General features: G+C 44.5%; 1 protein-coding gene across 1 annotated transcript in view; it reads left to right on the forward strand.

The window, feature by feature from the left end:
• Positions 1–21,616, forward strand: part of hmcn2 (hemicentin 2) — a 49,179-nt gene extending 27,563 nt beyond the window's left edge. The window contains exons 39-81 of the mRNA XM_069706763.1: positions 72–185; positions 347–543; positions 787–868; positions 969–1,100; positions 1,182–1,325; positions 1,406–1,565; positions 2,204–2,328; positions 2,413–2,596; positions 2,686–2,783; positions 2,869–3,147; positions 3,238–3,428; positions 3,790–3,871; positions 4,600–4,736; positions 4,828–4,969; positions 6,379–6,523; positions 6,657–6,784; positions 6,973–7,129; positions 7,239–7,360; positions 7,442–7,606; positions 7,777–7,884; positions 7,980–8,114; positions 8,360–8,494; positions 8,657–8,926; positions 9,018–9,208; positions 9,297–9,510; positions 9,650–9,784; positions 9,887–10,077; positions 13,568–13,649; positions 13,856–14,026; positions 14,244–14,396; positions 14,861–14,998; positions 15,426–15,547; positions 15,678–15,918; positions 16,026–16,085; positions 16,192–16,311; positions 16,478–16,612; positions 16,789–16,908; positions 17,090–17,215; positions 19,003–19,131; positions 19,228–19,521; positions 19,643–19,762; positions 19,850–19,976; positions 20,092–21,616. Coding sequence (XP_069562864.1) covers positions 72–185; positions 347–543; positions 787–868; positions 969–1,100; positions 1,182–1,325; positions 1,406–1,565; positions 2,204–2,328; positions 2,413–2,596; positions 2,686–2,783; positions 2,869–3,147; positions 3,238–3,428; positions 3,790–3,871; positions 4,600–4,736; positions 4,828–4,969; positions 6,379–6,523; positions 6,657–6,784; positions 6,973–7,129; positions 7,239–7,360; positions 7,442–7,606; positions 7,777–7,884; positions 7,980–8,114; positions 8,360–8,494; positions 8,657–8,926; positions 9,018–9,208; positions 9,297–9,510; positions 9,650–9,784; positions 9,887–10,077; positions 13,568–13,649; positions 13,856–14,026; positions 14,244–14,396; positions 14,861–14,998; positions 15,426–15,547; positions 15,678–15,918; positions 16,026–16,085; positions 16,192–16,311; positions 16,478–16,612; positions 16,789–16,908; positions 17,090–17,215; positions 19,003–19,131; positions 19,228–19,521; positions 19,643–19,762; positions 19,850–19,976; positions 20,092–20,470 — 6,680 coding nt within the window. The 3' untranslated portion in view covers positions 20,471–21,616. The remainder of the gene's footprint in view (positions 1–71; positions 186–346; positions 544–786; positions 869–968; positions 1,101–1,181; positions 1,326–1,405; positions 1,566–2,203; positions 2,329–2,412; positions 2,597–2,685; positions 2,784–2,868; positions 3,148–3,237; positions 3,429–3,789; positions 3,872–4,599; positions 4,737–4,827; positions 4,970–6,378; positions 6,524–6,656; positions 6,785–6,972; positions 7,130–7,238; positions 7,361–7,441; positions 7,607–7,776; positions 7,885–7,979; positions 8,115–8,359; positions 8,495–8,656; positions 8,927–9,017; positions 9,209–9,296; positions 9,511–9,649; positions 9,785–9,886; positions 10,078–13,567; positions 13,650–13,855; positions 14,027–14,243; positions 14,397–14,860; positions 14,999–15,425; positions 15,548–15,677; positions 15,919–16,025; positions 16,086–16,191; positions 16,312–16,477; positions 16,613–16,788; positions 16,909–17,089; positions 17,216–19,002; positions 19,132–19,227; positions 19,522–19,642; positions 19,763–19,849; positions 19,977–20,091) is intronic.
• Positions 21,617–22,827: the final 1,211 nt, after the last annotated feature.

Here is a 22,827-nt window from a genome sequence, read left to right on the forward strand (position 1 = left end):
TTTCCTCTGTTGGAATCAAATTCTGGCCCTTATATTACATTTCACATCATTCTTTGATGCGTGTATTACAGGCGGCCAGATGCTACAGTTGCCACGAGCGAGGCAGGAGGATGCCGGCCAATATGTGTGCACAGCCACCAATTCAGCAGGGCAGGACCAGAAGAGTATTCTCCTCAGTGTTTATGGTGAGCAAACACATGGTGACCCATCTGCACAATTCAGCTCCATATACAGATGATCAAATCACAAAACAAATGTTTACGTCAAGCCAGCTGTGACTGAGGACAGTTCAGGAGTAAATCATACCAACTGATATCGTGTCCTCTCTGCATGTGCAAACCAACAGTCCTGCCCACCCTGAAGCCCCGACATGATACCGAGTCCGACTCGGTGACCCCTCAGGTCGGCTCCTCGGTCACCTTGCGGTGTGAAGCTCACGGTGTTCCTGAGCCTGAGGTCACGTGGTACAAGAACGGGCTGCAACTGGCTGCAGGGAACGGGCTGAAGATGGATCGTTACCAGATGGAGATCGTAGGAGTTCAGGTCAGAAAAATGTTTTCTTGATGTCATACACTTTTGAAGACTGCAAACAAAACATTACCAAAGGCTGTTAAGGATTTTAAGTGGCTTTTGACAGAGCTCATACTGATTTACAGTAGCCGATGTCTGCGGTACACATATTCAACTTTCACTGCATGTGTGACAAGATGCAGCATTTGTACTTTTTTTGACTGTGAATATTCTAACCCTACTCTAAGATAATTTTTTTAATGATTCCTTCTGTAGATGGCAGATGGTGGCACCTACACCTGCAAAGTGTCCAATGTGGCCGGACATGTGGACAGGACATTCAGGCTGACTGTTCATGGTAACAATACATCTGCATTGTGTGCAAATTAACACTTCAGAAAACTATCTTTAAAGGGAGTTGTCAGCATTTTTTAAATGTTTTTTAAATGTTTCCACAGTTCCACCTGTCCTTGATGGGCCCCTCGGGGAGTCCTTAAACTACACACTAGGCTCCCATGTGGCCCTGTTGTGTGAGGCCACTGGGGTGCCTGTCCCCAGCATCACTTGGCTCAAAGATGGAACCCCTATTGGTAAGCGTGAGGCAGGAAATTAGAAATGCAAAGAATTGTCATGTGTGACAGCAGAACTAAATGGATGTGTTTGCTGTGCAGAGAGCAGTCTGCAGTGGCAGTGGTCCGTTCGAGGGAACCGGCTGGAGCTGGGGTCTCTCAGTCTGTCTCATGCTGGGAAATACACCTGCGTGGCCAAGAACAGCGAGGGGCAAACGCAGAAAGACTACACACTCACGGTGCAGGGTAAAGACTTTTCCTTACACATCCTGAAAATTTTTACATACAATATCTTCTATGAGAGTCTAAGTCTTTGTCCTGCTCAGTATCGCCCACCATCCTGGACTCTGACCACCCGTCTGATGTGAGTGCGCCCATGGGAGAGGAGCTGACCCTGGAGTGCAGAGCAAATGGAATCCCCACCCCCCGCCTCAGCTGGCTGAAAGACGGAGTGACTTTAGAGGGATCAGACACCCGTCACATTGCGTAAGTCCTTCACAGTCCTCCACTGTATGAAGTAATCATAATAATCATAATCATAATAAACTCTACTTAGCACCTTTTGTTATTGTAAGCAGCTCAGTTTGCTTTACATGCGGTGTAAGAATCGATCACCACCATTCCCTAAAGGTTTGGGAAATAACAATATTAATCATCATCATTGAAGATAATGTGCACGAGCGAACGATGTGCGGAAAGACGAATGGTTTATCATCTCTTGCCCGATTTCATCATGAAGAGCAGTCAGAGCAGCTGTTTTACAGCTGTTCACCAGCTTATATGGTCATTACAAGTGCATCAGCCAGAGAAAGCAAATGACTCTGTGTGTGTGTGTGTGTGTGTGTGTGTGTGTGTGTGTGTGTGTGTGTGTGTGTGTGTGTGTGTGTGTGTGTGTGTGTGTGTGTGTGTGTGTGTGTGTGTGTGTGTGTGTGTGTGTGTGTGTGTGTGTGTGTGTGTGTGTGTGTGTGTGTGTGTGTATCTGTGAGTGACTGTGAGAAACTCGTGGGATGATAATGATGATGAGAAAATAATACAGAGATTCAGAGGTCGGGTGGACAAATGATATATGCTGGTTCAGACAGGAACATGGATGTGAAAATATAAAGTGTGTTTTTACCTGGCAGTTTGACCCCTGATGGCAGCACACTGACCTTACTGAGGCTGAGCCCTGAGCATTCTGGGACATACACCTGCTTGGCTGTCAGTCCAGCTGGCCAGGAGAGCAAAATCTACACACTCTTTGTACTAGGTCAGTCTAAACGTTTCATCTGCTTATCTCTGTCAGAGTTCAGGTTTCTGAGTGATTTACTGACACTGGTTTGGTTTGTCACAGTTCCACCGTCCATCTCCGGGGAGACCACCGTCCCCAGAGAGGTGCAGGTCACGCAGGACAGCGCCGTGACGCTGGAGTGTGTGGCAGCAGGAAACCCTGCACCTCAGATCAGCTGGCTGAAGAACGGGCGTCCGCTCCTCCTCTCGCCCCGCACACGCCTCCTCTCTGGTGACTCGAAGCTGAGGTCAGTTTAGATAATAACATATAATTTCTAAAGAGATTACATGTTTATAGGTGAAGTCATTCTCAATGTTCTCTCTCTGTGTGAAACAGGATTTCTCCTGTGCAGCTGTCTGACTCTGGAGTTTACACATGCGTGGCCCGTAGTCGAGCTGGTCTGGCTGAGCTCAGTTACGATGTCCAAGTCCAAGGTACAATCATAACATGGCACCTACTGATTTTCCCTGGAGATGATATGTAATATTCAGATCTGACGAGTGTGTTTACGGTCCGCAGTGCCCCCTGGTGTGGATCATGTTGAACCAGTGGAACCCGTTACAGTCGTCCAGGGCTCCCTGGTGACGTTAACCTGTGAAGCGCGCGGCGTCCCCCCTCCCACACTGACTTGGATGAAGGACGGACAGCCACTGTCCCTTCACCGCAACCTGCTGCTGGACGGACAGGAGACGCGGCTGCAGCTGCCTGATGTGGCGCCCTCAGACGGAGGCCTCTACAGCTGCGTGGCGAGTAACCAGGCTGGAAGCAGCACGAAGAGCTTTAACCTCACTGTGCTCGGTAATGCCAAAACTATTTGTGTATTTCATAAATTTCTAAGTTTCAGTCATGGTGTGAACTCCTTCAAAAACATTCCTCTTTCTTATCCAGAACCTCCAAAAATATCCATCTCCAGCTCTCCAGAAGAGCTGACCATTGCCCTGAACAGCACACTTGAGCTGGAGTGCTCCGCTGTGGGAGTTCCACCCCCCACTCTCAGCTGGCTCAAGGATGGTCGCCCCTTGGTAGGAACTGACATTGTTCAGCAGGATGGACACTTCGTCAGGATTAGCAGAGTTCAGGTAAAGTACAGACCGACTTTGAGAGCACGTGCATGGCATTATGAAGAAAAAAAAATTACTTCTGCAGAGTTTTGGGAAAAAGTTGATCCTGTTAAAAAAAAATTATTACTTAATATGCTTTTGGAGATTTAACATGTTCAGTCTTTTTATATCTCTAAATAGATTGTTAACTTCTGTGTACATCGTAGATAATAAAAGAAATAGGTGCAAAAAAAACATCAGCTTTTATCTCAAAACACAAACTTTAGATGGCCAAACAAACAACTAAGAGTCTGAATTTCTCTAACAGCATCAATCTAGGGAAATATGCAGCATTGTTATGCAAGAAGCACTAAAGCTGATGAATTGTGTCTGTTTAAAGGTCGAGGATGCAGGTCTGTACACCTGCTTGGCCAGCAGCCTCGCTGGAGAGGATGGAAAAAACCACTGGGTCCGAGTCCAAGGTGACACAAGCTGTTTGTGCATATTGTTCAACATGGAAGAAATATTTAAAGTCTCCTTTAACTTCCTCATCTACTTGCACTTACGGCCTGATGAATAAAGCTCTGTGTGCATTCAGGAGAAAAATGAATCTGTGTTTTTGCAAAAGTAAAAACAGACTTGCACATTATTTATTTTGTGTGGGCTGTTATGCATGCAGTACAATGTACAGTATATGCAGTGCAAACAATTTCAATTGATGACATTTGATTTATGATACACAGTGCAGTATTCATATTCATGCTAAAAAATAAAATGATGCTTCCATGAAGGTAATCATACAGAATGCTGTTAAAACCTGTGAAACTGCTGAGATTAATGCTCCATGACATCATCCTCTTTGCATAATGTCATACCCAGCTCAGCTGACTCATAAAACTACTTTGTGGTGAAACACACACGTTGACAGCACGTCCTTCTTTATGAATGTGGCGTTCTGTGTGGAAAGCTAAACATGTGTTCTGTTTATTGCAAACACATGATTTTTATATGATGATCTACATTCTGACTTTATCTCTTCCACATTGGCCTCATGTTATTACCAACCTCGTCTTTGTTTAAAAGGACCACATTTGGCAAAAAGGGACTTTTAGTCACATAAATAAATCCGGGTGCTAAAGTGTCAACACGATGTTTTTTGTGATTCACCTCAGCAAGACCAATAGCTTAACAATCACTGTTTGTGTTTCAGTCCCACCAACGCTCCTGGGTTCTGGTGACGTGAGGACAGTAATGGTGCCTGTCAGTGGACACCTGACCTTGGAGTGCCTGGCTGACAGTGACCCCCCTCCTGACATAGAGTGGTACAAAGATGAGGCCAAACTGCAGGTACACAGTCTGAAAAACAATGATCTATTACCATTGAATTATATGCAACTCCTCTGACTCACACGTTCGGTTTCTTCTCCTGTTCCATCAGCTGGGTGGTCGTATCCAGCGGCTGGCAGGAGGTCAGTACCTCGAGATACAGGAAGTCAGATCTGAGGACAGCGGCCACTACAGCTGTGTGGTTACCAACATGGCTGGAAGCAACAGTCTCTTTTTCACAGTGGAGATTCTCTGTAAGTCTGCCTGTCAGTACTGAAATTCAATTTATTTGTAACCATTTTTTGATAAATACCTGAACAACCTATATAGACATATGAAACCATTTTTTCCCCTCTTTTTTTTGTCCCCCGAGAAACATGTCAGCCAGACACTGAAACATGCAGCAATAGAAAAGAAAAAAAAACATTGTTGCAGAAACAATAAAAAATAAAAATAAGCCAAAATGAAGTAAAAACTAGAGGTAACTATATGAAAATGAACTCAAGTCTAGTTTACCTGCTGCCATATTTAAAAACAGGTTGAAAATGGTTGCTAGGCAGTGTAAAATCTGAATAAAATCTTTTCTAGCCGACTTTAGCACGACCCCCTTAACTCAAACTCCAAACAGTAGTTTTGATTCATTTTGAACAAAGGCTAAAGGCCTCATCCATTATTGAAGGAGTAAACGCACAATGTCTATATATAAACCATGAAGCGTGAAATGACGTCTGAACTGATGACATATTTCAACTGAATGCAAAACGAGTGGGTTTGAGGTTTAGCTGCATGTGTGGGCTCTGCTCGGAGTAATTTGGAGCATAGCAGCAACACGAGGGAAATATATCAGTGGAGTCTTCGGTTACCTACATGAGTGTAATGTGATCAAATTTTGGCCAATAAATGCCCTGATATCAGAAGCCTATTTATGGTATAAAAAGTTTGGAGGTGTCATACTTCCTCTTTTACAATGTCTGTTTAATCAAATGCTTTAACAGTGTTTATCGTTCCACCCAAAGAGAAAGGCAGCACTACCTGAACTCCATGTCTTGTATTGACTAAGAATAGAGGAGATGATTGTTAGCTTGGCACAGTTCAGTGGGACTGCATGTGATTCAGATCCCTAAATATTTACATTTTTTGGACGACTCTTAAAGGGAGCTGAAATAGAAAGTCCCCTTGTCCAATGTCCAAATAGCATCAAGTCATTTTTTTAAGGGTTCACTTTGTAGCTGGAACAAATTCAAAGTACATTCTGAAGTTTTGGGAGGCTGGTTAAAGAATCAGGTGCCTATAATAACATGTCATCATCTTAAAGGGAAGTTATAGAAAGCAGTGCAAAGTGAGACGACTATCTCTGAGGTGTCAGACAAAGAGTTGACATTCAGCAGGAGTCTAACATGAAATAAACCGCTCCTTAACTGTTCTTAATAAGTCTGTTTGATCAGATGAAATCATAACTGGCAGAATATTTTTTTTAAATATTTAAAAAAAATAATAATTATGTAAATGTTTGTGTTTGTAGTGAGACTGAATATGAACCGTATTAATGCTGATCTTTTTCTTTCTAAAAGGCTTAAGAAAAAAAATGCTTGTTGGAGGTTTAAATATATAGTTTTACTAAACCCAAGTCACCACAAGGATTTTTTTTTTTTTTTACTTCCAGTACCACCAGTAATAAAAGAGAGCAGTTCAGTGGTGACAGTGCATATCGGCCAGGATGCAGTCTTACCCTGTGAGGTTGAAGAAGGCTCCTCAACTGCGGTCGTGTGGAGGAAAGACGGCTTCCCCGTCCCTCAAGACAACAATAAGTACGTCCCACTTTAACTTTAAGGCTTCTATCATATTATACTTTACACTTGATTGAATATATCAAACACAGACAGAGTTTCACACTGTTGTATGTACAGTGGAGCCATTCACTGATATTTTAACTTGTTCCAGGTACACCGTGTTATCAGAGGGCTCCTTACGAATACACAGGGCTCAGTTGAAAGACGCTGGTCGCTACTACTGCACAGTATCCAACCAGGCTGGCTCAGATCACCGGGGGATGGATCTGCGTGTATTTGGTAAGTGTGGCATGTAGTTACTTTATGAATCTGCATGTGTTTTCTCCGTAATTTCATACTGTATAGCACCAAACGATGGCACTCCTGATGACCTGTCTCCATTTTAATTTGAGCAAAATTAGTTGTGCTTTAACACACTACTGTGGTCAGCATTTCTGTTCAAATTAAGCTGTTCTGTCTCTTCCTAGTGGGTCCTTCAATCAGTACGGGTCCATTCAATGTGACCGTAACCACCGGCATCAGAGCCGTGCTGAGCTGCGAGACTACCGGGATACCTCCACCTAAAATATCCTGGAAGAGGAACGGCACTCCGCTTGATATCAGCCAACAGCCTGGTGCATATAGGTAAAGACAAAAGCTGGCTGTATTGTCTGTGAATACATGATCTGTATGGAGCACAACCCACACAGCTACAAACATTTAAAAGCGGATGTACTTTTGCTTATTTGTCCAGGTTGCTGTCCTCTGGGTCTCTGGTTCTTTTATCCCCAGCCAATGAGGATGAAGGTTACTTTGAGTGCACTGCAGTCAATGATGTAGGAGAGGAGCGCCGGGTCATCGAGGTCATCCTGCAAGGTATTGATTTAGAGTTTTGTGCAATGAGCAGATTGTTTTTCCAGATGATTGAACTCATGAGTTTGCTCTTTTCTTCTGCAGCCCCACCATCTATCGAAGATGATGTCACAGCAGTTAAAGCTGTGAAACTGTCTCCTGTTGTGTTGCCTTGTCACGTACAAGGACGCCCGCAGCCTACTGTCACTTGGACGAAGGGCGGAGTCAAACTGAGCTCCAAAGGAGGAAGTTATCGGGTCCTTCCCACCGGTAAGAAAAAATTCCTAATATCCTGGTTTTATGGCTCTTTTTTTCATCATTAGAAATCATTGTCCTCTGTAACTAGAATGAAAGAGAAAGAAATAGATTTTTGCTCAACAAATGTGACTATATCCTGTATGTACTTTTTTGTGTAATTAGCTTTTTATTTATTTTTTCAGGAGTGTTGGAGATAACTGCAGCTGTGCCAAGTCACGCTGGCAGGTACACATGCTCAGCTCGCAACCCAGCTGGAGTGGCTCACAAACACATGTCTCTCACAGTGCAAGGTAGGCTGTAATGGGCTGGCTGCAGGTCACCTGAATGCTCACGATGAAACAAATGAACCTGTATGACAATGGGTTTTATTCTTTGATGCACTCAGAGCCGCCAGAGATTAGGCCAATGGCAGAGGAAGTGCAAGTAGTGTTGCATCACGGGACTGTTCTTCCCTGTGAGGCTCAAGGGTTACCCAGACCGTCAATCACCTGGCAAAGAGAGGGAGTTCCCATAGCACCAGGTATACAGTACAAGCACCCATTCACCTTATAAACACAATGTTTTTCTGTATGATAGATGCTGCCACAATGAAGTTGAATCCAAAATGTTTTTCCTCCATTAACTTTCTATAAATATAATAAATGACCAATAATTCAATAATGAATTAAACAGCAATGCTGACATACAATGAGCTCTAACCCCTCAGGTCTTACCGGGTTACATTGGACACTGATTTTCATGCTCAGCCTCATGTGACTATTACAGGTCACCGGCTGGCTGTGCTCTCAAACGGAGCTCTGAAGTTCTCCCGTGTGACACTCGGGGATGCGGGGACCTACCAGTGCCTGGCAAAGAATGAGGCTGGTGTCGCTGTGGGCAGGACCAAACTAGTCCTTCGAGGTAATGTGGACTTCTGATCTCACAGATAGGGGGAACATAATGATCTCTCCTTGTAGCCAAACTGTGACACTCAGTTTGCTAGTGTTGCGCCTAGTTACTCCTGATTCCAAAAACTGTATTTGGGTAAATAAATGATTATCTGCTCTCCACACGTCTCTCCAGTTCCACCCGTGCTGAGTGTCCCTCGTGTTGAGTACACCGCTGTGTTAGGCCAGCCAGTCAGTCTGGAGTGTGTAGCTGATGGGCAGCCTCAACCTGAAGTCACTTGGTACAAAGAGAGGAGGCCTGTCGTTGATGGTGCTCATAAACGCGCCTTCGCTAATGGAACTCTGGCCATTACTTCAACCCAGCGCAGTGACGCAGGCCTTTATACGTGCACTGCCAAGAACCTTGCCGGCAGAGCAAGCCACGATATGAGGCTGCTTATTCAAGGTGAGGGAAGACTTTTTGCTAATACATCTCACATTGTGCAGGGACTAAAACATGGTTATGTCAATGATGATGTTTCCTTGTTTCCTTTCAGTCCCTCCCATGATTCCTCCTGCGCAGACAGAACTGTCAGTCATTCAAGGGTTTCAGGCGCTGCTGCCCTGTGCTGCTCAGGGTTCACCAGAACCCAGAGTGTCATGGGAGAAGGACGGTGCCATCGTGCCCAACCTCTCCGGCAAGTTCACCGTCCTGCGATCAGGAGAGCTGATTATCGAGAGGGCTGAGGTTAGCCTGTCATCCACGGTCTTCACTTTACCACATTTCTCTCTAGTTCTGGGTATAAGAATCTGTTCTGACAGCTTTCCTCATACAGCCAGGTGATGCCGGTGTGTTCACATGTGTGGCCACCAACGCAGCAGGCTCTGTGAGACAAGACATCCGCCTGGCCATCAACATGAGGCCTGCCTTCAAGGAGCTGCCAGGTGATGTAACCCTGAACAAAGGGCAGAGTCTGGCCTTGTCCTGCCACGCTCAGGGAACGCCTTCTCCTATCATCTCCTGGACTGTCAACAACAGCCCCTATGCAGGTATTCTTTTTCATTTTTTAAATAAAGGGCTGCACATAACTGCCCCCACAGTGAGACAGTATTGTGGGGTAAAACTGTGGTATCTCCACTGCATGTCACGTACTGATTCGTCTGACACTTCTGATTAAAAATGCTCCAGGTGTCGCTGTAGACGAGGCCGGCAGGAGCTCCGTCACCATTGACAATGTGACTTTGAGTGATGCCGGGACCTACGTGTGCATAGCAGAAAACAGTGTGGGCTCCATCAGAGCACTCTCATTTGTCCGTATCAGAGGTGAGCTTTTTATGAAGGATTCTCACCCATTTAACTTTCTGAGAGATAATTACATTCAACCTGATACATGTCATATGATACATATATGCTGTGTGTCTCCAGAGCCTCCGGTGTTAAAGGGTGAAGCTCACATGTCTCAGACAGTCGTCCAGGGTAGCACTGCTATGCTGGACTGTCCAGTCCACGGAGACCCCAGCCCCGTCCTCCGCTGGCTCCATAATGGAAAACCCTTACTCCGCTTCCACCGAATGCAAACACTCCACAACGGATCCATGGTCATTTACAGCATCACTGTAAATATAAAGTTTACTTTGCCTTCAACATTTTTCAGCACTGTCCCTGTCTCTAGACAAGCTTTGATCAACCCAGTCACTCAGCTTTGAACGATTAAGTCTCCTTAAGCAAACTACATCAGAAAATGTTTGATGTTATAGAGGACAGTGGAGCAGTATTCATCATATCCAAGTTTCATCTACAGTCCCCTTGGGTGGAGGAACAGTGTGTGACTGTCCTGCAGCGTCCTGCTTCCACCCAAATCAGATTCAGTTCCATCAGAGAGGCTAACAGCATTAGCAACAGAGGGAAGAGATAAACAGAGCTCTGGATGTTCCCAGACTCTGCCCCTCTCTCCTGAAGCCTCTAACCTTGTTATACTCTCTAAGTGCTGCTATAATTGTACAGCCTGCAGCTGAGACTTTCTCACAGACAGATGGCTGTCCTTCCCACAGTGCGCTCTAAATTTCCTCTCACCGGCCCAATCATACCTATTATGACAAAAAATTCAAAGGAATACAAATCCACTGCGCCATTGAAAATGTCAGTGTTTTTACGTTAACGTTAGCTTTGCTTCAGTGAAAATACATCGGGTTACTTAACATAGTCCCTGGTTGTTTGATAACAGTGAGGGGTTTCACTGGGATTCGCCTCAGCGAGACCAACTACGGAAGCTCCAATGACATCACGTCTGTCTGTGACAGACAGGTCGAGCCGTGTCCTCTTCAGATTATCACAGCCGACCTACCCCTTCCAACTCATTTGAAGCAGGTTTCTTTCCTTGCCTATGCAAGGAGGGAGGTGTTGGTGAAACACCTCACTCTGTTATCAAAGAACCAGGGATTACGTTAAATAACCCAATGTTCTTTTTCTAACTTCGTTCGGTGTTTCACTATGGGAGATATAGCCCACACCCGGATTACATTAGTGGCCCGAAGCCGCGATACTGCATCGACCCAGGTGAAGGGCCATTAGATCTGAGTTGATGTGCCTGTATCCAGCACTGCATGAGCCAGTGAAGGCTGTGCCATTTTTAGACTGTAAAAACGCACAAACATGTGAGGCGTGGCCCAGCTCGCAGCCGTGCAAATATCCTGCGCTGACACTTCCCTGAACAGGGCCCATGATGTGGCCATGCTCCTCGTAGAATCGGCTCTCATCCCCAGAGGAGGCCGAGAGCCCTTACACCTACAAGCCAGAGATATGGCCTCCGCAATCCAGTGGGATAATCTATGGCGGGACGGTGGTTTACCTTTATGAGGAGTGGCCCAGGGAACAAACGACTGATCAGTTTTCACCTCTAGCACAAAAGCTGGATTGGGCCGTAAACACACCTTAGTGAGCCCCGGGGAGAACTGCAAACAGGAAGGGTGGATGGACAAAGCCTGCAAGTCACTCACTTGCTTGGCTGTGGTTAGAGCTAAAAGGAGACTCTTAATTCAGAAGAACTTCACACCTCCATAGGCTCGAAAGGGTGGTGGGAGAGGGCGTCCAGCACCATTGACAGATCCCATAATGGCACTAGGGGCCTGGAGGCTGGGCGCTTGCGGCGTGCACCTCTCGTAAAACGGCAAACCAGAGGGTGCTGCCCCAGAGGTTTGTCACCAAAACCAACATGGCGAGCTGAAATTACCGCCAAATAAACCTTAATTGTGGAAAATGCCTTGCCTTTCCTGTAGAAAACAGAGCACATCCACCACTGAACACTGGAAGGGAATAATATCTCTCACATCACACCACTCCTGGTGGAGGAGGCTCTTGCATTCTGAATGGTGTCAATGACCTCTGGGGGCAGGCCAGCAGCATTCAGCCCAGAGAGCCACTCTCCGTGCAGTGGATTCCCCCTGGACAGCAGGTGTGCTCCTACGTTCAGAATCCCCATGACATGACTAGTTCGGAGGGACATAAGTCTTGTACTGCTCCACACAATTATTTCCCGGGCCAACCTGTGTAGCTGCAGAGAACGAGTGCCGCACCTGGCGGTTGATGTACGCTACTCCAGTTGTCTGTTTTCACCAAAACATGATGACACTGGAGGCAGGAAGTGTTTGAGAGCAAAAAACACTGCCTGCAGCTTCAACACCTGAGCTAAGCCAAGGTAACCCTTGACAGCAAACCTGAGAAATTTGTGTGACGGATAAATGTCGACGTGAAATATGCGTCCGAGAGATCGAACGGTTCAAACCAATCGACCAGACGACTCGAGCGGCAGAGCAGTCTGTGCGTCAGCATTCTCAATGTGTACTTTCTTAAGTGCTTGTGCAACACACAAAGATCTAAAATGGAGCGAAGGGATGAGCTGCCTTTCTTTGGAAAACTTACTTCGGAATTATCGAGAGTTATAGCCCTGATGAGCCTGCTCGCTCTGAACTATTCTGATTGCGTCCTTGCTCAACAGTGATGCGATCTCTTCCTCCAAGACTCGTGCTGAATCTCCGCTTGAAAAATTGTGGACAAAACCCAAGGGAGAACTGTGAATCGCTCTAACCGAGCAGAGTGGACCCATGGTCCACCTGTGTGGACCTGTGTGGAGTCACGCCCTTGACCTGGAAGGAGCGGTCTCTCCCCGGAGGAGCGTGGGCTCCCCCTTCTGGGGAGAAAAGGACATGACAGCTGTTTTGGTTTAATTTGGGGGAGCATTCTGCCATCGGCCCCAAGCCTGGCAGCAGGAATGCACTTTTTATTTGTATTTTCTTTAAGGGAGGGGCGTGAGGTGAGGGAGAGGGAAGACGCTGTGCTAGGTGGCACGCTTCTTCTTTCCCATTTCCTCCAGGATCTCACCCAGATAAGCCGAAAGCAGTGTGGCAGCGTTGAGGGAGCACACCGGCTGCGCTGCATACTTGTACGATCTCTGAAAAATGGATGCTGTGAGCCGTTCCATGTTACAGGGCAGAGAAATGCTTGAAGAAGCAGAGATTGAACGGTGGTTAGGGTGAAGGTGATAAGCCACTGAAGGCTCCACCGCTGGAGGCTCGGTCAACCCCAACTCACCCTTCCCCTTCATCTCCAGCTTCGAGCAGCCTTTTGTGGGAAGTAACGGCTCATTTCTTTCATGCAAGCAGGGACTGCTGGTAAAAGTTGCTTTGCTTGAGGCAAAGCTGGTGGAAGCCTTTTACCATCGTACGAGTCCCGTTCTGCATCCTCTGCATCCTGGGCTGCCGGCCACGGTACGCCCAGTCTCACCGCAGCCCGTTCACAGACCCCGTACAGGTCGGTGGCCTCTAATTGCTGGGCTGGGAAGGTGGAGTCGTCGTCCTCTTCTTCCATATTGCCATGACATGTTAGCTGGATTGACACAAGCACAAGTTGCTCCGAAGCAACTGTGTAATATTAGCACACTTCTTTACGAAGTGAATCCCATCGTGAAACACCAAACGAAGTTAGAAGAAGAGCTGTGTGTGTTTTAAAGGCGCAGTTTTGTCCTGAAGGTTTGTGATCCTATCAGAAGATGACCATTCCTCAGAGCACTAATCAAGTCAAAATCTCCTCCTGAACCTGCTCGATCTACAGGCTGCAGATGGAGGGGAGTATCAGTGTGTGGCTGAGAGTGAGGCTGGGACAGCAGAGAGGAGCATTACTCTCAAGGTTCAGAGTGAGTTCTGTCCAAATGTTTACACACATTTGACCTGTTATGAAATAAAAAAACAAATTAGCAACATGTACTTATCAAACTGCCAGGCTTTGCTTTCTAAGAATTTTTTTTCAAAATGTTTGTTTCCCTTTATTCATGCATTTTGCGTTTGTTTGACGTAGATGTCACTCTTCACTTTCTTCTCCCCCTCTTCCTCTTTGTGTTAGTCAATGGAGGCTACTCTAACTGGGAGGAGTGGGGTCCATGTGGTAGCACCTGCGGGCAAGGCTTCCAAGAGCGAATGAGACTATGCAACAACCCAGAACCAGCTAATGGTGGCCGGTCATGCAGCGGCCCCAGTATCGACTCCAGGAAATGTCAGACTGGTCTGTGTCCAGGTACGACTGACCTCTAGCTTTTACTATAAGCTTCTAGATATATTCTTTTGAAATTACATTTCTTACGTTTTCCAAATGAGCTTTCTGGTTTTTAAATTCAACATTAATACACATGTATCAACTCCAGTGTTGCAATCGAGGCTGTTACAGATAATTACAGTATTAGTGCTTGTAAATCATCACTTTTCTTTCCGTCTGTTGTGGTTGGTGGTGAAAGGTGAAGTTCCACGTAAGACCAGAGGCAGCCTGATCGGGATGGTGAATGAGAGAGAGTTTGGAGTGTCCTTCCTGGAGGCCAACATTACAGACAACATGGAGGATGGCAGCAGCGTTCTGCAGGCACGCCTGGACAACATCCCTCCCACTGTGGGTGAGTGATCACACAAAAGATATCATCGGTTGATGTAATCTTTGTAGCAGTCTCAGCAAGTTATAATTTATTTAGTCACCTTTGTAAATTTGTACGGTGTGGGTTAGGTGAGAGTTTAAAGAAAGACTCTTCAGATTTATATTAATAGGATGCAACAGAAAATCCCACTGTAAAACAAAGGCCTTTTTTTTTTTCTTCCAGAAACACTATATATTTATCATCTGAAAAACAAAAAAGTTTTCCAACTCATTGTTGATCTGTTGTTAACTTAATGTTTATTTACCACTTAACTAAATAGGTTTTAGATTTGAATTCAGGGCCAAACTCAGGTATTTTCCTTTCTATTTATGACTTTAAGACGGGAAAAGAGGAAGACTTCATGGATCTATTCGTATTGTATAGATTTTATGTGCTGTTTTTTTGTGGTTCTGTAAGAGACCAAGGCCGATGCTGTGTTGTTATAGGTCCCTTGCTGCGGGTGCTGGTGTCTGTGTTTGCTCCCATCTATTGGACCACCGTGCTGCAGAACGGAGCTGCAAAAAACGGCTTCTCCTTTACTCAGGGACAGTTCAGACAGGAGTCTCAGCTGGAGTTTGAGACAGGTAACCTGACTTTTTTTCCTAATGTATGAATGGCAGTTAGAAGGTATAGCCAAGTACTTCAAACTTTTGATTTATTCAAGGTCATCAATATTTAAAGAAACATTTAGGGATCTGCAAGTGGCTGAGTGATCTGTTGCATGACGGAAAATACTGGACTTAAAAAATCATATGGGCTTTTTTGATATAGGTTAACACTTATTCATTCACTCACAATTTAACTAAACTATGATCATAATCATTTCATGTGACAACAGATTCTCTCATTGCCTGCTCTTCTGTAAAACAGCCAGCAGATGGCAACACTCACTACCAGTGACACGAGTTTGCACATGAAGGTCATTACTTCTAAGTAGTTTCAGGATGCTCTCTTGTGGTTCTAACTGTTTCGACTGTTTTTTGTGTGTTCTTTTTAAATCTCTTCTAACAGGGGAGGTCCTTCGTTTGACCCACGTTGCGAGAGGTCTGGATTCTGAGGGAGTTTTACTAATTGACATAGTAATCAACGGATTTGTTCCTCCTTCATTATCATCATCTCATCTGAGCCTTCAGGTGTGTTTACTGCTGCCATTACACTGTGTATGTAAAGACCTTGAACATATCTTGGCTTAAGGATATATAACTTCAGAGAATTTAATGCTGCTTAAGATTTGTCTGACCTGATTTTGCGTCTGCCCTTTAGGAATTCGATGAGTCATATGTGCAGACAGGCCAAGGGCAGCTGTACTCGTGGTCCTCTCAGACCCATCAGAGAGGAGGAAACCCCATGGTGCTGCGCTGCAATCACACCATTATTTACGAGGGCCAGGAGGAGCGCCAGGGCCCTCTGCTCCAGCTGCTTAAAGTCTCGGGGATGAACAGTGTCTACAACATGTTCACTCTCACTCTGGACTTTCATATCACTGCCAATCTCTTCATACCAGGTCTGGGGAAAAGATTACAACGACGTAAAACTCCACCATCACTATATCACATGAAATACCACATCTGAGTGTTGCAACAGCTAACAGCGCCTGGTTTCTGTTTGCAGATGGTTATGAAGACACATGCCCTAAAGGTTTCAGTCTTGACGCAGCTTCCTACTGTGCTGGTATGCTGTTTTCCTTTTTTATGCCTCTCTTATCTTTTGGCAGCATTTATTTGAACAGTTGTCACTGTACCCATTTTATTATTATAATAAAATGTGTTCTTATTAGATGAAGATGAGTGTGCCCTCCAGTCTCCCTGCTCTCATTCATGTAACAACATCATGGGAGGCTTTTCCTGCGCCTGCCCTTCTGGCTTCACCATTTCTACAGATACCAATACATGCCAAGGTGAGATAAAAAATAAACCTTCTGGAAGTTTTGTGATTATTATATACAATAGTAATGTCCTACCTTAAGTAGAGCAAAGTTAATCTGTTAAAGCCCTTATCATAGTCATTTAATCCTCTGCCTCAGCGTTTGCCCTTATACTTCTGTTTCATTTAATACCATGCAGATATTGATGAGTGTTCCCAAGGTTCACGCATGTGCCACTACAACCAGCAATGTGTCAACACAGTGGGCACATATCGCTGCCAGGCCAAGTGTGGACCAGGATTTAAGCCCAGCATCACAGGAACTAGCTGTGAAGGCAAGTCACAGTTAATTACTGTTAAACTGTCTGGACATTTCATATGGAGGCCGTCCTGTAAATGTTATATTATACTTACACCTGCCGTTTTAAGTAGAAGCTAATTTATTAACATGCAGTATTTAATATTTTATATGTAGATTGATGAAACCATATGTGTCAAATTTGCCTTTCAGATGTTGATGAGTGCCAGGAGTCTGCTGTCTCCCCATGCCAGCATCAGTGCCTCAATACTCTGGGTTCCTACCGCTGTATCTGCCACCCTGGATACCAGCTGTCAGGACATCGCTGCATTGGTCAGTCAGCTAACTATTTCCACAGGTTCAAAAGAAGTCCTAGAAATTGAATTCCTTAATTTGTTTGATGTTTGAATTAAGCCTTGCTATACTTGATTTGGAAAATACTTTTTTGTTGGGATTTTATGACTGATAATTGACAGTCAGTAACAGTTTTATTATGATGACTTCACTTTTACAGACATAAATGAGTGCATGAGAAATGTATGCCCAGCTCACCAGCAGTGCCGCAACACAGAGGGAGGATACCAGTGTTTCGACAGTTGCCCAGTTGGAATGACCAAAGCCGAGAATGGAGCCTGCATGGGTTAGTTACTGTCATACTATATTTGTATCCACTTTCTTTATTTAGACGGTGCTGAATTTGGCATTTGAACAAACCTAAATCGTTACTTAATTTATTTAAAGACACAGCCTCAACCTATTTATGACTTAAGGACATTGAGATGAGATATACAATCTCTCCAGCATGTTGTATATGACTGGAAGACCTCCAAATGAAGGTGCACAGAAAGCATCATAATCAGATGCCTTGACCACCTCAAATGACTCCTTCCCGATGCAAAAGAGGAGCAGCTCTACTCTGAGCTTCCTCCAGATCCTCCTTACTCGTTAGCTCTAAGCCTGACCACCTAATGGAGGACATTTTTTCACCTACTTGAATCCACGATCTCATTCTTTTGGTTGGTCACTACCCAAAAGGTCATGACTGTAGGTGAGGGACTGATATATCGAAAGCTTTGCCTTCTAGCTCAGCTCTCCCTTCACCAAAGCAGTCCATTACAACACCTGTTTTACTGCTGATGCCACACCGATCGGCTCAATCTCCCACTCCATCCTAACCTCACTCATGACCAAGCTCCTGAGATACTTAAAGTCCTTCACTAGGGGCAGAAACTCCCAACCTGAAGTAAGAATTCCACCAATTTCTGGCAGAGAACCATGGCCTCAGACTTGGACGCATTGATTCTCTTCACACTTGGCTGCAAACCGCCCTGGTGCATGCTAAAGGTCACAGTCGGATGAAGCCAAACGAACAACATCATGTAAAAATAGAAGAGAAGCAACTCTGATGCCACCAAATCGGGCATTCTCCACCCCTCTATGCCTTGATATCCTGTCCATGAAAACACAAACAGGGTTGATGATGAGGGACAACAGTGGTGGAGGCCAACACCCACCAGAAACATGCTTGACTTCAACTCTCACTCCAGTTGGATGGAAACCAAATGCCTCATAACAGCCTTGGAAACAATATTATCAATTCTATTTGATCACACTCAATTATCCTTCTTTCTAAAAAAAAAAAATCATCACCCTGATCTGCAAATTCTGGCACTGTTACCAACCTCTTTGTGACATTGATGGGGTGTGTCAGCTAAAACTGCCCAACAATGTCCAGAGCCTTCAGCATTTCAGGGCGAACATCATCAACTCCCGGCACCTTGCAACTGAGGAGCTCAATTACCTCAAAGACTAGCAGAGAGTTGGTACTGCTTCACCTTCCGCACCAACTCCTGTTCTTTCCCCAGCAAGGGGGCACCAAAGAGGTCCCTTGAGCTAGTGTTGTGAGGCCTTCGGCCAGCCTGCCACTCAGCTTGCAGTGTACCCCACCCTGATGCCTGTCCCTGCAGATATTGGGGCTACATGGTGGCAGCTCCATGTCATTTCTTCAGACTGTTCTTGAGCAGGTCCCAAGGGATAAGGCCTGGTCACCAGATGCTTGCTAGCAAGCTCCTCTCACAGGCCCTAATTTCCCTAATTTGGGCGAGGTGATGGAGGTTGCCTCCCATCTGGGTGCTGTGAAGGACTTTTCGTCTGGCCTCACCCCCTGGGACTAATTTGCCTTGGGAGACGCTACCAGGGGATAATGCTCACGACATCACAGATCCCAGGGACACTGAGATACAACAACTTTTATGGTAGAAACTGTATTGTACCCACACTACTTACATGAGATAGAAACTTCCTATGTTATCAATGATCATTTTGTCACGTTTAATTGTAATGATATTGCAGCAACATTTTTTAATTTGTAATTACATTTTATGTCAAATACTGCTAACCTACTGTTGTCACCTGCATATTTTTCAGATATTGACGAGTGCCAGGATGGAAGTCACATGTGTCGCTACACTCAGATATGTCAGAACACAATCGGAGGTTATGGTTGTGTGTGTCCCAGAGGTTATCGATCTCAGGGAGTAGGACTTCCATGTTTGGGTAGGACATCACTTTTGTCTGTTTGATAAAAACCTTTAGCACCCCTCGAATGGGAGCGCACATTAGAAGTAAGTTGGGTTTTGTTTTACCTTTCAGACATTGATGAATGTAAGCAGATGCCAAACCCTTGTGCCTACCAGTGCCGCAATGTGCCCGGCAGCTTCAGGTGTCAGTGCCCTCCTGGTACCGTACTGCTTGGGGATGGGCGCTCCTGTGCGGGGCTGGAGAGAGGGCAGACCTTCACCAATGGTACCAGAGTCCGGGCAAGACTCCGCCCAGAGCTGGTGTCGTCCCTCGGGAGGCCAATCCTCTCCCGTACTCACGGAGTATCTCGCATTACCAGACAGAGCTGTCCTGTGGGGTACACCAACAGAGATGGCACATGTGTTGGTAAGTTTAAATCAAAAGTACTTTGAAAATGGATTCAAAATCATAAAATCAACTCCACTTTTTATGGTGTTGTCAGCCAGTTGAATCTTCCTCTTGCTTCTCTGCATTATTTTCTGTACAGATGTGGATGAGTGTCTGCTCAGGAAGCCATGCCAACATGAGTGCCTAAATACCATTGGAAGCTTTCAATGCCTGTGTCCCCCAGGATACCAACTCTTACCCAATGGTAGAAGCTGTAAAGGTGTGTCTCCTTAATCTGTTTCATAACAATATAACTTACACCCTTCCTTTGAATAACTAAATTCGTGTCCTTTTTCTGTACCATTAGACATTGATGAGTGTGTAGAGCAAGGCATCCAGTGTGGACACAATCAGATGTGTTTTAATACCCGAGGAGGATACCAGTGTCTGGATACACCTTGCCCTGCATCCTACCAGAGTGGAGGAAGCCCTGGGTAAACCCCATGATTAATAAATAATGTACAGTGTTTGAAGACAATAATTAGGTTGTAGATACCCTACATATCTAGTGTCAGTGACATGTTTTCTCTTTGCTCCCGACTTTTTAAGGACCTGCTACAGGCCCTGCTCTCTGGACTGCGCCCCTGGAGGCTCTCGTCTGCTCCTGCAGTACAAGCTCCTGACTCTACCCTCTGGCATTCCAACCAATCACAACGTGGTACGACTGTCAGCTTTCTCAGAGTCAGGCATCCTGCAACAGCGTACATCCTTCACAATTCTTGAGCAAGAATCAGAGACGGGTGCGATGGGCCGTCTGTTTGGCATCAGAGACGAGGCTGGCAGGGGGATCATCTTTACCCTGCGAGTTCTGGACAAACCAGGACTAGTTCGGCTCAAGGTGCAGGCCACCACTATCTCACAGCAGGGCCGCATTACCTACCAGAGCATCTTTATTATCTACATCTCCATCTCAACGTACCCCTACTGATCCTACGTGCGGCTTTACAGATGACTCTGTCCCCCAGTGGCCTTTGGATGCCTCTCACTCACAAAGGCAATTCCCCAAACCCCTGTGCCTTGGACACATTATGCTACGCAAAAACTCTAACGTACAAGCTATGGGGGCCATGGTTAGTGGATTTCATGAAGATGTTTACCCTGATCTGTGACTGAAGTGTCATCGTGGAAAAAGTGGGGGGAAAAAAGACCCGATTACAGAAAGAATTGATTACAGAGCAGAACCTCTTGTATTGAAGAGATTTAAACTGACAAACATGCTGGATGAACAAAGTATTTTGTTCATTTGATTATGATAGGTCCTATTTGGTGAAAAATACCAAGAGTGCATCTTTCTAATTCTTACCTGAAAATGCAAAAAAGTATCATTTCAACCAAGCACTGAAGTTTTTATCTATAATTTTGTATGTCTCATATGGTTGAGTAACTAATTGTGGGACAGATTTATTCTCATAGAAAAATATTTCTGCCTCCCACACTTGGAAATACGAGTCTACTGCAAATCTTTCCACTACTATGACATTGTACTATGTTTTCCCCCATTGTTTTAATTTATTTAAGTCATTTGACTACATCACTGGTTTAAACAACCTATTGTCACAGAGCATTTGAGTTAATAAGGATCTACTGCCATGTTAATGGTACATTGTAATTACGGCTTGTAGCTATTGAGCTAGCAACAGTGTTTCATCTAGCTTATGTGTTTTTGTACTCTTTTCTAAAAATGTTTGTCACACAAAGTGTAAAGGTGCTATTTTGAATGTACTTGAGTGTTTTGAGTCGATACCATTTTAACGATGCATTTAGAACTGGTTTTACAAAGAAAACAGTTTTTAACAAACCTAACCACAGAGTTAGACTACACTTACAGTTTCTGCAGTGTGGCATTTGCTACGAAATAGCACGGCTTTCCCATCACTATACACAACACTTTAATAACCAACATTCACAGTTGGTGTTCAGTAATCAAACATTTGCCATCACCGTGCAAATCTGAGAAGGGACGTTACCCGACAACCATAAAATGCTTACAACAGCAGTAAAATGTTTACCCTACTCTTGCAGATCAAACAAATACATCCCTGTTGCTGTAAATGAGTGTCAACATTTTTTTGAAATAAAATGGACAGCAATTTTGTTTTTGTCTCTTATTGCCATACCACCTTGGTCTCAGTCAGTCCTTGTTATGTCCTATTGTAGGACTTACTGTTTACAAACATTTTATAAACTCACTTTGCAGCTGAAAATCCTGCTTAAAACATGTATTAACCAAAGGGGAGCACACCCACAACCTGTTCCACTCACTTCACCTCAGGCAAAAAGAAGCCAATCTGTTTTTTTAGATTATTTCTGCCAGAGTTTACTTCAGTAAACCTAAAATAATCTGTTTGTCATTATGGCATTGCTTTTTCTCTGTTGTTATATGGTTATATAACAGCAGTGTTTAGTCTTAGGTATCCAGCAAAGCATCTGTGCAAGTAATAGAATGGATACAAATGAATGAGAACTACTGGTTTTCTAATGTGGGAATCGATCAAACTAAAAGATAACCTTTGGTAAATAGTGTTGACAACTATAACAGTCTATTTTGAGTTGGGAAGCCTCTCCCAACAGACTTTTGTACATCAAAACTAAAAGCAGCTTTGTATTTGTAGGTTAGAGTTAAAGAAGTATCACAAAATCTAACAGTATATATAACAATAATGACCAATCCATCAAGGTTCAGAGTGGTTTTGGTTATAATGTGCTTTAAATGGAAAATCTTTTTGACAAATATAGAAAGCCAGGAAGTCATATTAATCATTGCTTTATTTACTGGAAACAGGAAATCTGTAGTAAATGGTAATTTCCCTAGGTAATACCTCAGCTGCTCAGTAGATGGAGCAGGGTTTAGTTTGTTCTCACAATGGCTGACACTCAGATCACCTCTTACACAGAGTACTGTTGGTGTCTGAGCTGTCATCACTGTCCTATGTTGAGCTGTTGATTGTAACATCTGACTTAAGGAGAAAAAACAAATAACACTGACAAGATCAAACTTCACAGGAGGGAATTCAAATATGAACCATCTCGCCCCATTTATTTATGGAAACATGTGTGACTGTTGAAAGGCTGAAGAGCTTTTACAGTTTGGCATCTGTAATACAGAAATCTTTTTTTTTTTTTTTTTTTTTTTTTTTTTTTTTTTTTTTACTGTTCATTTCCCTGAAATGAGTAATCGGGAAGGTTTTAGGAAAGCTGACCCGAGTTGTACTGGGAAAAGTGTGTTTGTTGGGGCTTCAGTGTGTGTGTGTGTGTGTGTGTGTGTGTGTGTGTGTGTGTGTGTGT

This window comes from Brachyistius frenatus, unplaced genomic scaffold (genome assembly GCF_029030835.1).
Source record: "Brachyistius frenatus isolate BFR_SWC_R1_liver_20210118 unplaced genomic scaffold, ASM2903083v1 Contig_64, whole genome shotgun sequence".
Taxonomy (NCBI): Eukaryota; Metazoa; Chordata; class Actinopteri; family Embiotocidae; genus Brachyistius; species Brachyistius frenatus.